At 55.8% G+C, this 15,299-nt stretch overlaps 2 protein-coding genes across 2 annotated transcripts; both read left to right on the top strand.

Annotated features, from left to right (window-relative positions):
• Nucleotides 1-1,124: 1,124 nt before the first annotated feature.
• PTGES3 (prostaglandin E synthase 3) lies at nucleotides 1,125-11,188 on the top strand (the record flags this gene model as incomplete). The annotated part of the gene is made up of 9 exons (XM_080368216.1): nucleotides 1,125-1,176; nucleotides 1,921-2,554; nucleotides 7,703-7,816; nucleotides 7,997-8,066; nucleotides 8,350-8,448; nucleotides 8,661-8,750; nucleotides 9,246-9,308; nucleotides 9,749-9,773; nucleotides 10,322-11,188. 9 exons carry the CDS (start codon nucleotides 1,125-1,127, stop codon nucleotides 10,339-10,341), a joined length of 1,167 nt encoding a protein of 388 aa, XP_080224342.1. The 3' UTR covers nucleotides 10,342-11,188.
• Nucleotides 11,189-11,664: 476 nt separating this feature from the next.
• ATP5F1B (ATP synthase F1 subunit beta) lies at nucleotides 11,665-15,299 on the top strand. Its single transcript, XM_080368346.1, has 10 exons — nucleotides 11,665-11,838; nucleotides 12,409-12,591; nucleotides 12,926-13,100; nucleotides 13,324-13,445; nucleotides 13,688-13,872; nucleotides 13,971-14,129; nucleotides 14,231-14,353; nucleotides 14,505-14,717; nucleotides 14,808-15,009; nucleotides 15,113-15,299. Exons 1-10 carry the CDS (start codon nucleotides 11,697-11,699, stop codon nucleotides 15,208-15,210), a joined length of 1,602 nt encoding a protein of 533 aa, XP_080224472.1. The 5' UTR covers nucleotides 11,665-11,696; the 3' UTR covers nucleotides 15,211-15,299.

A 15,299-nucleotide genomic window follows, 5' to 3' on the forward strand; every position in this document is an offset into this window, starting at 1 on the left:
TGCAGTGGCCACGGCTGCCCATCACTGAGGATGTGCCAGCAGGAGTGTCCGATGGGGGGGAACGAGATGGCACCGGTTGTTCATGTCTGCCCTGTTAGATCGTGAAAAATTGTAAATCCTGTGCCTTGGGTTTTCTTCATACACTTGAGTACTTGGAACAGCTACCACGAGCTAACCAGAGAACCAAGCTGTAGGTCAACTTAGGAAAAAATAAGAGGTTTTCATTGTTGTAGCCTGGGTCTTCAAACGTTAAGAGAACAACTTTTAATGGCCTTTAGGAACTGCGGGTTCAGTGCTTTAAGAACATGGTGGCTGTCAGGTAAGAGTGAATTTGTGGAGCAGGTTTGACTAAGACGTTACTGCTAGGAATGAGTAGCATTAGTAGAGTTACGGTGTGTTGAAAGGGTGAGCAGCAACGTGTTGTTTCTGAAAAACTCTAGCTTAGGTGACCTGCCGTCTTGGAAAACATTGAACCCATGGGATGTTGACCTGATAAATATAATGGTAACAGAAAGGCAGTGAGAATGCATTTTGTTAATGAAGTTGTCAACTGAAAGAAAAGGGTAGGCTTTGCGACATTCTAATATTCTGCCATAACTTAATCTGTTACGTGCATTTGTCATTCTTCAGTACAACATCTAAATAATTTCAGCCCCAAAGTTCTGACTTGGGTGAAATAAAATTCAAGAATTGTGAAGCCTGTATTAGGATCCAAAAGAAATACTTACAGAAAAGAATCTAGGAACAGGTGAGTTCTCAAAACTAAAAAAAAAAAAAAAAAAAAAAAAAAAAGTATTTCTTAAGATGCTTTATTAGACCTGTAGGTAGCTAAATTTAGCCAACGGCACTTGAAAATAGCAACATTACCAAAATTTATTCCCTCTTTATTCATTAGGTAATAAATATTTCTTTGTCTGGCGTAAGAAAATGGGTATCTAAGAGAGCTCTGGTGTTTTACAATGGTGGGGAGACCCCCAGCCATGGTGAGGGCACACAGAAAGACCCCCAGCCATGGTGGAGCACACAGGGAGACCCCCGGCCCTGCGGAGAGACCCCCAGCCCTGGCAGTGCCCCATGGGGAGACCCTCAGCCACCGTGGGGGACCTGCAGAGAGACTCCTGACCATGCAGAGACCCCTGGTCCCAGCAGGGGCCTATGGAGAGACCCTTGGCCATGGTGGGGGACCTGCAGGGAGACTTCCAGCCCTGCAGAGAGACCCCTGCTCTTGGCAGGGGCCCATGGAGAGACCCCTGGCCACAGTGAGGGACCCCTGGAGAGACCCCCAGCCACAGCAGGGCCCTGTGGGGAGACCCCCAATTCTGGTGGGGACCCATGGAGAGGCCCCTGGTCCCAGCAGGGCCCTGTGGAGAGACAGCCAGCCCTGGCAGGGGCCCGCAGGGAGACCCCCAGCCATGGCGAGGTGGGGCCTGGAAATGCCCTGAGGAGAGACCCCTGGCCCTGGTGGGGACCCACAGAGACCCCTGGTCCTAGCAAGGGCCTGTGGAGGATGCCCGACCATGATGGGGGACCCAGGGGGAGACTCCCAGCCCTGCAGAGAGACCCCTGTTCCTAGCAGGGGCCCATGGTGAGACCCTCAGCCACGGTGGGGGACCCCTGGAGAGACCCCCAGCCACAGCAGGGCCCTGTGGAGAGACCCCCAGTTCTGGTGGGGACCCATGGAGAGACCCCTGGTCCCAGCAGGGCCCTGTGGAGAGACAGCCAGCCCTGGCAGGGGCCCGCAGGGAGACCCCCAGCCACAGTGGGGGAGCCCTGGAGAGACCCCTGGCCCTGGTGGGGACCCACAGAGACCCGTGGTCCTAGCAAGGGCCTGTAGAGAACCCCCGACCATGATGGGGGACCCAGGGGGAGACTCCCAGCCCTGCAGAGAGACCCCTGTTCCTAGCAGGGGCCCATGGTGAGACCCTCAGCCACGGTGGGGGACCCCTGGAAAGATCCCCGGCCCTGGCAGGGCCCTGTGGGCAGGGGTCCGTGGGGAGACCCCCAACACCGGTGGGGAACCTGCAGGGAGACCCCCAGCCATAGCGGGGGCCCGAGGGGAGACCCCCGTCCCCGGCAGCCCTCGGGGGAAGGCAGGGGGCGGTCTGCCCCGTCGCCACGGCAACGGCGGGCCCCGCCCCGGGCCGCCGGGCCGCACTGCGCCTGCGCGGCGAGAAGCTGCTAGAAGGGAGGAGGGAGCGGGCGCGCGGGCGGGGCGGGGCGGGGCGGACGGCGGGGCGCGCCAGGGGCCGCGCGCGGGGCCCGCGCATGCGCAGGGCAGCGGCGGGAGGCGGCGCGGCGGGTATTTTGCTGCGTCACCAGCGCTGGGCGCCGTCGAGGGCCGAGTGCGCGGGGCATTGTGGGAGCGAGGCCGCGCCGAGCCCCGAGTCCGCCGCAGCGCCGCCGCCGCCGCCGGAGTCACGGCCCTGCCTGCCTGCCTGCCCGCCCGCCCACCGCTGCCGTCCGCCGCCGCCACTCAGAGCCGGACCCGGAGCCTGGCCACCCCTCTCCCCGTCCCCCGCCAGGAGCGCCAGCCGGAGCCGCCGCCATTCGCCATGTGAGGCCTGGGGCTGGGGAGAGGCGAGGGCGCGCGGGGCGGCCCAGGCCGGCCCGGTCTCAGCGGGCCCGGGCCGCCGGGGGACGCGGCCCCGCGCCGGGAGGCGGGAGGGGAGCGGGGCGTGGGGTCCCGCCGGCTCGCGTGGTGACCTTGGCCGGCCCGCGTGTCCCCGCGGCCCGGGGGAGCTCGGCGCGGTCGGGGGGTCCCCCCTCCGTGGGGCCCGCTCCGGTGTCCGCCCGCCGTAGGGGTGGGCCCGGCGGTCGCTGTGCGCTCCGGCCCGGCGGCTGGAGCGGCGCCGGTTTGGCCCGTGTCTGCCCCCGGTTAAAGCGAACGGGGCACGGATCTGCCGCCCCCGCGCTGCGGGGCCCGGGCGTGCGGAATGAATGGGTCCGGGGCGGAGCGGGCTCGCCGGGGCCCGGCCCTCGGCCGGTGTAGGGGCCCCCCGGAACGGGGGTGTTGAGCGTGGCTGGAGCGGTCGCTCAGCGCTGACCTCCAGCACGCGGTAGTAGCTAAAATTGAGAACATTTCCCGGTAAGTAATAAATCCGCGGTGCTGCCCGGGCATGCTGGTCTGTCTGTAAGCTCTTAGCTCTCCACTAAGAAAAAAAAGTGAAAAGATGCCTCCGTGGTGCATGTGCAGGTGCCGGAGCCTGCTCGGGAAGCTTCCCGGCTGCGGGGGAGCGGGCAGAGCCCCGGGTGCTCGGGAGGGGAGCGGAGCCGAGCGGCTGGATTCCTTCGCCGAGAGTGGCTCGTGCGGCCTCCGGTATATCCCGAGTGGAAACCCGGGCTCCGAGGCAGTGCTCGTGCCATGCTGGGGAGTCCTAATTAGCTGGCTTCATTGTAATTCTACTGAAGCTGCTTCAGTGACCCAAAACCAGCGTGTGCTGCTTGTGACAGAGCTCCAGCCAACGTGAGTGTTCTCTAGCCGTGCAAGTGAAAGAGGAGCCAAACTTCGCGGAGTGGGGGTTCTCAGAGCAAAACCAGGCGGTTAAGGAAGGGGTGCGCTGCCCCTGAACCTGATGGCAGCGTTGCCCACTGACAGTCTGGATTTCCCCGTATTTGGCTTCAGTGACTGGAGGGGGTAGTATTTTTCTGAAGCTTTCTTTTGTCAGAAAGGTTGGTCTGCCACAGGTGCTGAGGAAAGCATTACCACTCGGTGGAAAAGCCGATGTCACCTGTTGCTTTTTGCCCCCTTGTCCCCAGAGAGGCATTTACTTCAGTGCAGCTCTTCTGAAACTCCGAAATGTGTGGCTGCTTCATCTTAGTGTGACTGAAAGCGAGAAGCACATTAAAAAAGTTGGGAGTTTTTCATGTTTAATGTCTGTAGAATGCATCATCTTGAAACTACAATGCTACTGCATCCCACTTACAATTGCCTATGGTCTGAAACTAATTTTTTAATTAAAAAAAAGGCGCCTTTCCAGAGTATATAAATGAAAGCAAAACTACTTCTGTAGAACAGATTTCTTACTGCTGTCTGGGGGTAAAAGTCTTGTTCAGCAGACAGCTTTTCCAGTGTTCTCAAACTGTAGGTATCGTTGGGATGCTTTCCAGGAGACAAAGACAGGCTTCCAGTAGGCACAGTCTGCAGAGTGGACAAGGAAGCGCAAGGACAGGTTTGGAAACTTCTTGAATCGCACCGAGCTACAAACATTAAGAACTGAAGATTCAGCTCGTGAGTATGGTGTGCAAGGAGCAGCTTCTGCGCCTGTGGTTAAGCTGGAGACCAGGGTGCCTGTGGCCAAATGGTGGCTCTTGGCATTGTGGGCAGCCAACCACAGAGCCCCTGTGGATCAGGTGAAGCAGGGAGGTTGCTTGGGTGAAGCTGAGCCCACACATTGCCCAGTAGCAGGAAATTTCTGCTGTGAAGCTTCTAGAAGCTGTTCTGTGGTGCTGTTGTCATGATTGTCTTCTGAATGTGATGGAAGAGGCAGTTGGATGGAGATGCATGGCAGCTGTGTCTGTTTAGGAAGTCACTAAAATGCACAGGTGGCAGCAAGTGTAGATTTGACAGAAGAAATCCTTGCTGAATGTGGAACACTAGTGATGGTTCCCTGGGCTGTATGCTGCTCCAAGTCTGCTGTGGTTTATTGCTGCATGGGTAAAAGCATGTTTAAATTAACTTCTCTGTTTCAGAGAAATCTAAATCCCATTAGGACATGGGGATGATACATAACCAAAGCCTGTACTCAGGTTGGCGCTGTTGGCATAAGGCTGAGGTCCCCTGGGATTAGTTTGCTTGAGCAAGAAGGAGGAGACGTGAGGCTTTCTGTGTAACAAGTGACTGTGCTCAGAAGTCCTGGCAGTGTTTCTTGGTGCCTGTAAGAAAACAGAAGACTTTCTGTGGGCGTAGGGGAACCATCCCCCTGAAGCGCTCGGAGCACGTGCACGCCTTACCCTTGGCTTCCACATGTGCGGTTGTCTCCTAGGAATCTTGGTGTAGGCAGGCAACGCAAATGAGCTGCGACTTCCGTCTCATCTGTAACTTTGGTTAGTAGTTCCAATGTATCCTGCATTACTGGTTTGAATGGTAAGTCCTGACTAAAGCGCTTCACGGACAGCCAAAGGAAGGTTTCCATCCTCCCTTTGGGAGGATGAGAGATTAGAAAAACAGATAAAAAGGGTAAGAGGCAACCCCATCCTAGCTTTAATTACAGTAGGCACGTTCAGAGTGGTAAGTACTAAATATCTGGGGAGGCGGCATGCGTTTAGCGTTAGAAACATGAATGATGTTCTAGTGCATTTTCTTTGATCTTTCATTCCCTTCTGTAGCTTGGATGTATGTGAGTTTCCTTCAGCTCTAGGACAGCTCAGTGAGACTTTTGGAAGTGCTGTGAACAAGCTTTTGGTGCCTCTGACCCCTGATCTTGGCAAAGATACCGAGGTCACGGCCAAACCAAAGCTGCAAAACTGAGGAATGCCTGCAGCTCCCTGGGGAGGCTGGAGATATCTCCATTGACATTGAAAATGTTTGTGAAGTGTTAAAGCTATTCAGCAGGAGCCCCTGCATCATCGTGGGCAGGGACACTGAGATTTCTGTTCTGATAACAGTGTGCTTGAGCATGTACCAAGTTCCACGCAGAGGGATTTTTGTCTTCCAGCAGCGTGAGAAATGGCTAATGCTCAGTTCCCAAATGCAGAGGCGCACACAGAGGGAGCAGAGCAGGTCGTTTCTCATCCCCTTTTTTCCTCAGAGTCTTTCATTCCCTTTTAGAAGAGGAAAACTATGTCCAGTAAGGAATTAAAAATACTGTAGTAAGAAATTTGCTACTCTGCTATCGCTGTGCTTTACCTGAATAGGGAGATGCCTTAACATTTCCCAAAAATGCTGCTACAAGGGAAAGCATTAGGTTTTCACGCGGGGGGACAGTATCTTGCTAGAAACTAAAGGTTGCATTCAGAAACAAGGTAGGTTTTGTGCTCTCAGAAGTTAAATGCTCTGTTACTGGCCTCTGATCAGATGCTTTCTGCACTTAAAACAGGTGCTAGTGCTGGAGGAGGCAGTCATGGCTGCTTCTGCTGCTGTACCAGCCTCTCCGTGAGCTGGCACTGGTGCTTGTACAGGTAGCACTGATGGAGCTCAAAGCTGGTGCTGGTGGCTCTGGGCTGGGTCCTGGTTCAGTTCATCCTGCAGGCAGGTGTACAGAGCAGGACAGGAGCCAGCCCTGGGGTGGGGGAGTGGGGTTTCTTTGGGGAGTGGTGCAGCACTTGGTAAGTAATTTTGCTAAATATGTCAGTTTGACACCAAGAATTCAATTGATTGATGATCAGGTGAGTCACAATCTATTCTGAAGGCTTGGCAATGGTCACCTTAATACATATTCTGAAAAGGTAATTATAGTTTGTCAGGTTATTGTGCTGTAATGCGAAGAGTGCAATGCTGAGACCCAACGTCACTCCTTGGTGCGCGAAGGGGAAGCTGCTCAGTCACATACAGGGCGGAACATCAGCTTTCTTTGTGTCCTTGTGTGGTTTAGCTTTGTGTAGTCACAGTAACCATCACGGTAAGTGACCAGAACATTTCACAGGTAGGTCTTTTGAGGTCTTCTCTGTAGGGGCGTTAACTGTGAAATCCCAGCTTCAGTCTTGCACCTCTGGAAGATAGCTGAAGTGTGAGAAGCACCCGTCGTTGTCTTCTGTGCCTTAGCAACAGCAGCTCCCGCTGGGTGGCTGTTTGCTTTTTCCTGGAATGCAGACATTTGGTTGTGGGCTTGGCCTGAGTTGCCAGGAGAATAACTGAAACCAGGGGGAGGGAGTCCCAGGCGTGGGGAGCTGGGTCCAGGTCACTTTCACCTGCCGATCGGGTATGGCTGCACTTGAGCTTTGCAGGTGAGTTCTGGCTATAGAATTGCAAGCACGCAACAGTCGGTCAGGAGCCCTGGCACGTTTTCTGGTGCCCTGGACAGGCTGTCGCTGCTTGTGATACTTGTGCAAAACCAGGAAGATCCTCAAGAGCGTAGGAGTTAAAAGTCTGTACGTAGAAGGTTGTAGCAAGAAGTCAGAACAGGAAAAAAAGTGATTTTTTTTTACAAGTCCTGTACCTGTACTGACTTCAGCTAGGTCTTACAGCAAGGTTGTTGGAAGGATCCATTTTTTTAAATAGTAACAATGTCCAAAAAAGTGGGATTTTCAATGGCTTTGGGGTTTTAACTCTGGATAATAAAAAGCATCATGAAGTCTGCCTGTGTAGCTGTTAGAGGTGACTGAAATTGTGTCATAATCTGTGGTAGCTCATCTTGAAAAGTTTGTCATAATTTTGATGTGCTGTAGCGCTTACTGTAGTCTCACAGGCTCTGATGGCTTCTCCAAGGAATGTTGGCATGAGCTTTTTAGGGGCATTGGGCACTAAATGTGTTGTATCTCTTTATTATTCAAGCTTTTTTCAGCCTTAAGTGCCTTTTAAAGATTATTAATAATAAGCTAATAATGCAGCTTTTAAGAACAGGAAGGAGTCTTTTAGTTGAACTTCCTGAACTGTAATAAAAAAAAAAAATCAAACTGCTCAAGTTGCCTTTTGGGGAGAAACACAAGGAAAGCCGGTGTTAAGTTTACTGGTAGCATGGAAGGGTGAGTTTGAAAATATTTTTCTGGTATTTTGATGAAAGGTACAAAACTTGATTTGAACTTTTCTTAAATGGTCTGTTCACAGGCAGCCCGCTTCTGCGAAGTGGTACGACCGGAGGGACTATGTCTTTATTGAATTTTGCGTTGAAGACAGTAAAGATGTTAATGTAAATTTTGAAAAATCCAAACTTACGTTCAGGTAAGTGATTTGGACCTTAATGAAGCTGAAAGGTAACAGGGAGATACGTAAAGGCTGTGCTGATGGTGATCAGGTGGTTTTTCAGAACAACTTGACAAAGTATAGAGTTCTGTTAATGAGCTATTATTTATTTTATAAGGTGTCTTGTGCTAATGCAAACTTTTTTTTTCCTTTTAACAGTTGTCTTGGAGGAAGTGATAACTTTAAACATTTAAACGAAATTGACCTTTTTAATAATATTGATCCAAATGTAAGTATCCTCTTGACTGTAAGTATCCTCTTGACTCTCCTCTTGCTTTGTTCTTAGTGCTGTATCCTGAAAAATACCATCCGTTCTTCAGGCTGCTTCTGGTGTTGTGGGCACATCGTTTCTCAGACTAATAATGTGCTTAAACTCAGATCCATGGAAGCATCTCTGGATGGTGTTTTTCAGGACCGAGAATAAGTTGCTAGCTTAAGACAAAAGGAGTAATAGAAGCAGTTCCTGATGAAGTTAGTGATGATTGTACTGATGCGTATTTGCTCTTTTTCAGGAATCAAAGCATAAAAGAACAGACAGATCTATCTTGTGTTGTTTACGAAAAGGAGAATCTGGTCAGGCATGGCCGAGGTTAACAAAAGAGAGGGCAAAGGTGGGTGTGGGCTCCGTGGTGGCCGGGGCAGCACTGCCTGCTGCCTCCCCTGGGTTTTAGTTTTGTTTAATATTTGGGTCATGTTTAAATGATGTAGCAGTTAATGGGTCACTTACTTTGCTTCTGATCAGATTGGTACTTCTTATTAACCTTCTCTCAGTAACAGCTTGCTACTCGCTTGTCCTTAAATAACTTCTTGTGTTGATGTGCAGCTCAACTGGCTCAGTGTGGACTTCAACAACTGGAAAGATTGGGAAGATGATTCAGATGAAGACATGTCCAACTTCGATCGCTTTTCTGAGGTATGCGAAGATGAGTCCCTGGAAGTTTGGGGTTCCCTTCTGGGCTGTGTCTTGGCAAGCAGGGACAGACCGCTGTAGGAAGAGTCACGTTCTTCCTCCTGGCGCATTCCTGGCTGCTGGTCCCGGTGCAGGCTCTGCCGGTTTGCTGAGGCACAGTTGTTGCCAGCTTTAACCAGTGCTGTGGGCCGTCCATGCTGCAGCCAAGTTGACCATTTGTGTTTGCTATTAAATAGGAAGCGAACATACATCCTGTGGTAGACAACAGTGCTGACTTTCTGCACCAGTTGGTTTGCCAAGCCATTAACTTCAGATTATTTTTTTCAGATGCTCACCTTGTAATCCCTACATAGGTGCAGCTGATTTGTCCAAAGGCCTGGCAGCTGTTGACTATGACAATTTTAAGTTATTTTTAGATTTTTACAGTGCTCCCCTAGTTGATGTAGAGAGTGTGGTTGGCTTCACCCCTGTAATGTGGCTATTATGTCTCTGGAACAGATGATGAATAACATGGGCGGAGATGACGACGTAGACTTGCCAGAAGTAGATGGGGCAGATGATGTAAGTACTTTGTTTGCAGTAAATACGTGCAGGGCTGGTTCAGCACCCTGCACATTCGTTGCTGCTTGCTGAAGTCAAACTTGCACTCATTCAGTGCTGTCAAAGGCTTAAATAGCACCAGACCTTGTCTGGATGAATGATGGCACTTGTGAAAGTCGTCTTCCTTCCCTCCAGCAGCAGTGCTGCCAGTGCTTGCAGTGTCTGGACAGCTTGGTGTCTGCCCCTTCCACAGCGACCGCTGGTTACAGTGGGCCTGGCCGGTGAGGCCAAGTGAAGCATGTCCTGTGGAACCTGGGGTTCCTCGGGGTATACGCTCTGGCAGAGCGCACGCTTGCCGCTGGGCTTTGGAAGCAGCAGCTCAGTTGCTGTGTTAGTGGTGACAGAGGGAAGAGTGCCTTCACGCACAGTCTGCTCCAGTTAATGTTTCTTCTTCTTTCCAGGACTCACCAGACAGTGATGATGAAAGTAAGTCGGTGTTCTTGTTTCTTTCTGTGCACTGTGCAACGGTGCAAGTGCGTGCTGAACACTCCTTGCTGAGCGAGAGCCTTGAGCAGAGCCAGGAGATGCTCTGTCCTTTTAGTCTCACTGAATCCCAGCTGGGAGCTAATGCCAGTGCCCTGCCTGAGCAGTGTGACACTATATAATCTAGCAAAAGCCTTTCCACACAAGCATGAAACACGAGTTTGACCTTCCCAGCCAGCTGTGGTCCTGGGGAGGCTTTGGCCTTAAGAGCAGCAGGCACATGCTTGGGCGGGGGGGCATCAGTGCCTGGTGCTGGCTCTACTTGCGTGATTTCTGCGCTTGCAGCAGTGGCTGCGTGTGGATCTTCCTTGTGAAGAACCAAGGGTGGGGTCAGAGGCCTTGGAAGGTGCTGTGCCCTTCGTGATTGAGGGCTGGATCTTTGTGCTTGTGTCCCTTGTGATAATGGGGCTCCTGGTAGCTTCTTTTTTTAAAACAACAAAAAAAACCACCAACCAACCCAAACCTGCTAATGCTCTGCTCTTTCTTTCTAGAAATGCCGGATCTGGAGTAAGGAAAACTGTTGTCTTCAGGGTTTGGGGAAAGAAGTTCATTACAACATTTCATAATCGAGATAAGAATTCCTGAGTTGATAGCCCTAAAGGGAGATCCTGCATCTTTTAACCCATTTTCAGTCCATTTTAAATGGCTTCACCGATGGTAGGTGTGTACTATGGCACGGGGCGGTCTTAAGCCACGAGAGGCAATAACGTTATGTGTGAACCGTTTTCCAGACTTCCAAAAAAACCCAATTGAGGTGTAGGCAATCCATAGAGAACAGTTGCAATAAAGTTTACGGAGCCTCCTTGCCTCGTAGCAGATGTAATTACAATGGGAGAATCCTGAATTTACACCAAGTGGTAAATGAGCAATTTCCCCCACCCCCCCACCCCCCTCTCTGCCGCCTGAAATTGTACGTTTGTACCGGGAACAAAACTGGCTGAAACAAGGGTGTTGTCATTGGCTCACAAAATTTGGCTGGCGAGGCGCAGTACCCCTGTGGTGTCTTCAGGTCTGTTCCACTAAAGTTTGTATTGAAAAGGAAACAAAATTCTCCTCCTTTGGTGTTCAATCCCATCACGTGCTCCCCACCCAGCGCAGGTGGCTGGAGCCTGTCCCCTGGTACCGTTTGACCCTAAAGCTTTACATCTCCTAATCCGGGGTGCGAGTGGCTGTACGTTGTTGCTTGTCAATCTGTTCGTTTAGACCAAATCGTATTTGCACTGTGGGCATGGAAGCGAGTGACAGACCGTGGGGGCGCGTGGGCGCCTCATAACCGGGCTGAAAAACCTCAATTTATGTTCAGAGCAGCTGGGATTTTTTTAATGTCTGCATTCTTTCTAATAAACTGTTGAAGACTCCCTGGCTCTCCTTCTGCCTGGGCCCTGTGCATTGCTGTGCCCAGGGTGGGCTCCCCTACGGTGGGGGTGGGGGGTTGGGGCGCGGTGGAACGGGTTGGCCCGGTGCTGGGGGGGACGGACGGCCCCTCGGGACTGAGCTGGGCCCGCGGTGGGGGGCGGGCGGCCCCTCGAGGCTGAGCTTGGCCGGTGGCGGGGCCTGGGCTGTCGGTCACAGCGCCCGCCCCAAGGACAAGCGCGGGACACGTGCGGCGGTGCTTCCGGTGCCCTTCCGCGTGTGCCCGCCCTTTCCGCCAACCTTAGCCAATCAATTCATCGCGCTGCTTGACGGATAGCGCTAGGACCCAACGGCGAGGAGGCGGAGAGCAAGCAACGAGGTAGGTTTGGCCAATGGGAGAGCGGATACGGGCCGCGCCCAATCGGCTCGCGCGGCAGGGCGTGACGCAGCGGCGGCCCCGCCCCTCGGGAGCCGTGTGGGGCGGGCGGGGCGCGGGGCTCAGTCGGCGCCGCCATGTTGGGGCTCGCGGGTCGTTGCTCGGCCGCCGCCGCCGCCGCCGTTCGGCCGCTGCTGCGCCGCCGGGCCGGGCCGGGCCGCGACCTCTTGCCGCTGCTCCTCAGCCGCGGGGCCGGCCCAGCCGCCGCCGCCGGGGCGCGTGAGTGCGGGGCGGCCGTGGGGTCACCTTGGGGCCTGCGCCGGCCCGTTACCGGGGCACGGTGGGCCGGGCCGGGCCGTCAGGGCGAGGGGACGGGGGGCAGCGTCCCATGGGCGCATCGGGGGTGTACGGGGGTCCTGCGTGCACTGGGGAGGGTGCAGGGGTCTTGGGTGCGCAGAGGGGATGCAGGGGGGTGCACCTCGGTCCTGGGAGCACCGAGGGGTGTTCAGGGCGTCCTGGGTGCACCGAGGGGTGTTCAGGGGGGCTTGGGCAGATCGAGGGCAGCAGGGGGGCTGGGATGCACAGAGGGCCAGTCAGGGGGCCCTGGGTGCACCGAGAAGGGTGCAGGGGCCTTGGGTGCACCGAGAGGCAATCAGGGCGTCCTGGGCAGATCGAGGGCTGCAGGGGGTCCTGGGTACACGGGGCGGGGTGCCGGGGTCTTGGGCACATGCCAGGGCATGCAGGGGAGCCCCAGCTCTGCACCCCCAGCTCTGCACCCCCAGCGCACACGGGAACCGGGAGCTGCCCGTTCCCCAGCTGACCTTGACTCGTCACTCTGCTTCCCCCCAGGACGGGACTATGCAGCCCAGCCAGCCGCTGCTGCCAAGGCCGGCTCGACCACCGGCCGCATCGTGGCCGTCATCGGTGCAGTGGTGGACGTGCAGTTCGATGAGGGGCTGCCCCCCATCCTCAACGCCCTTGAGGTGCAAGGCAGGGAGACCCGGTTGGTGCTGGAGGTGGCTCAGCACCTGGGTGAGCATCTGCCGCAGAAGGGCTGCAGAGGGTGGGAGGGGTCCTCCTGTGATGATGTGTCTTGACTTTCGTTCTCCTGAGCTTGCTGAAGCCATGGATTTCAATCTGAGGAGGAGGAAAATGGCTGCCAGAGGGCTCTGGGCTGCAGGGCTGCAGTATGAGCGTGGCCTGGGCTCGATTTTGCTCTGTGCTATTTTTTTCCTGGATTTTGCTGCTCCTCTTGGTCCTCCACCCAGCAAACTGTTCCTTTGGCAGGATCTGGGGAAGCCACCAGCAGCTGTCCCCAGGGTCAGCTTGAGGGCACTGCTCTGATGCTGTCCTTGGGCTTTGGCAGGGGAGAACACTGTGCGCACAATCGCAATGGATGGGACAGAAGGCCTGGTGAGGGGACAGAAGGTGCTGGACTCTGGCGCGCCCATCCGCATCCCCGTTGGCCCCGAGACCCTGGGCAGGATCATGAACGTCATTGGGGAACCCATCGATGAGAGGGGCCCCATCACGACGAAACAGTGAGTGATGCCAGGGGCCTGGAGCCAGCATCACGTGGGGCTTGGAGGTGGGGGCACGGGTTCTGGAGTAGGAGACACATGTGTGAACAGGGACGTGCCACGTCCCCGCCACGCTCCCTTTCTCCTGGGTCATGAGCAGGGATTGCACTTGCGCAGCCTCCTGCCAGCACCCCGACTGAGGGTCTCGGTTCAGTTGCTCAGCTCCGTTTCTGTTCTGCTGCAGGTTTGCTGCTATCCACGCTGAAGCCCCCGAGTTTGTGGAGATGAGCGTTGAACAGGAGATCCTGGTGACAGGGATCAAGGTGGTGGACCTGCTGGCTCCCTACGCCAAGGGCGGCAAGATCGGTACGTTGCCCCTAGAGGAAAGGGGGGTTGTCTGGGGAGGGGGCACCCTGCCAGCCCCACGGAGGCTCAGGACCAGTCCCTCTGCAGCAATTGTTTCCTTCACTGATGAGTAACAACTTGACTTTCGTTCTCCTGAGCTTGCTGAAGCCACGTTTATTGATCTGAGGAGGAAATGGGGGAAGGGAGACACTGGGAGCCGCCAGATCAGCTTGGTGTTGAGCACAACTCCTCTTCCCTCCCAGGTTTGTTTGGAGGTGCTGGCGTTGGCAAGACTGTGCTGATCATGGAGCTGATCAACAACGTGGCAAAAGCCCACGGCGGTTACTCGGTGTTTGCCGGCGTGGGGGAGCGAACCCGTGAAGGCAACGATTTGTACCATGAGATGATTGAGTCTGGGGTCATCAACCTGAAAGATGCCACTTCTAAGGTGGGCTGGGTCTCCCGAGTGGCTGGGTGGGGTCCCGGCAGCACCAGGGGCGTGGGTGGCAGAGCGGTGCGGTGCTGACACCTGGGTCCTGCCCGCAGGTCGCCCTGGTGTATGGACAGATGAATGAGCCCCCGGGCGCCCGCGCCAGAGTGGCTCTGACAGGCTTGACGGTGGCCGAATACTTCAGGGACCAGGAGGGTCAGGACGTGCTGCTCTTCATCGACAACATCTTCCGCTTCACCCAGGCTGGCTCCGAGGTCTGTGCTCGGTGCGGGGCTGCTGGCGTGCTGGCTCCCGGTGCTGAGCGCAGCGGTGGCCAGGCCCCGGGCAGCCTCTCACAGGCCCTGCTCCCTCCCAGGTGTCAGCCCTGCTGGGGAGAATCCCCTCCGCTGTGGGCTACCAGCCCACGCTGGCCACCGACATGGGTACCATGCAGGAGAGGATCACCACCACGCGCAAGGGCTCCATCACTTCAGTGCAGGTGAGGGCAGGGCCAGCCCCGCCGCGCCGGGTGAGCCGCGGCACCCACATCGGGGCCCACCGTCCCCTCCTCCCTGGCACCCACCTCGGGCCCACCGTCCCCTCCTGCCTGGCACCCACCTCGGGCCCACCGTCCCCTCCCGCCTCCCCAGGCCATCTACGTGCCAGCTGACGACTTGACCGACCCTGCCCCAGCCACCACCTTCGCCCACTTGGACGCCACCACGGTGCTGTCCCGTGCCATCGCCGAGCTGGGCATCTACCCGGCCGTGGACCCCCTGGACTCCACCTCCCGCATCATGGACCCCAACATCGTGGGGCCTGAGCACTACGACGTGGCTCGGGGGGTGCAGAAGATCCTGCAGGTGAGGGGGCCAGGGCAGCCCCCCGCAGGGGTGCTGGGAGGGGGGGTTGAAGCCTGGCACTGGCCGCTCACCCCACATCTCTCCGCGCAGGACTACAAGTCCTTGCAGGACATCATCGCCATCCTGGGCATGGACGAGCTCTCCGAAGAGGACAAGCTGACGGTGGCCCGGGCTCGCAAGATCCAGCGCTTCTTGTCACAGCCTTTCCAGGTGGCCGAGGTCTTCACCGGCCACATGGGCAAGCTGGTGCCACTGAAGGAGACCATCAAGGGCTTCAAGCAGATCCTGGCAGGTGAGGTGGCCCCCTGGGCGGGGGGGGGGGAGCTGGGGGCCCAGAGGGGCTGGGCAGGGCTGGGCGCCCTGCTCCCCCCACTGACAAGGCGTCTCCCCCCCAGGCGAGTACGACCACCTCCCAGAGCAGGCCTTCTACATGGTGGGGCCCATCGAGGAGGCGGTGGCCAAGGCGGAGAAGCTGGCTGAAGAGCACGCCTGAGCCTGGCCCCCCTGCGCCCCCCCGCCGGCTCTGCCTGGGGCCGGACCCCCAGTATTTAACGTTTCCAATAAAACATCGGTGAAAACGTC

This window comes from Falco punctatus, assembly GCF_963210335.1.
Source record: "Falco punctatus genome assembly, chromosome: 18".
Classification (NCBI taxonomy): Eukaryota; Metazoa; Chordata; class Aves; order Falconiformes; family Falconidae; genus Falco; species Falco punctatus.

Coding starts and splice junctions, on each gene's coding strand:
- ATP5F1B (XM_080368346.1), top strand. CDS start 11,697: ATGTTGGGGCTCGCGGGTCGTTGCTCGGCCGCCGCCGCCGCCGCCGTT. Junction 11,839..12,408: donor AGCCGCCGCCGCCGGGGCGC/GTGAGTGCGGGG, acceptor GCTTCCCCCCAG/GACGGGACTATGCAGCCCAG. Junction 13,101..13,323: donor GGCCCCATCACGACGAAACA/GTGAGTGATGCC, acceptor GTTCTGCTGCAG/GTTTGCTGCTATCCACGCTG.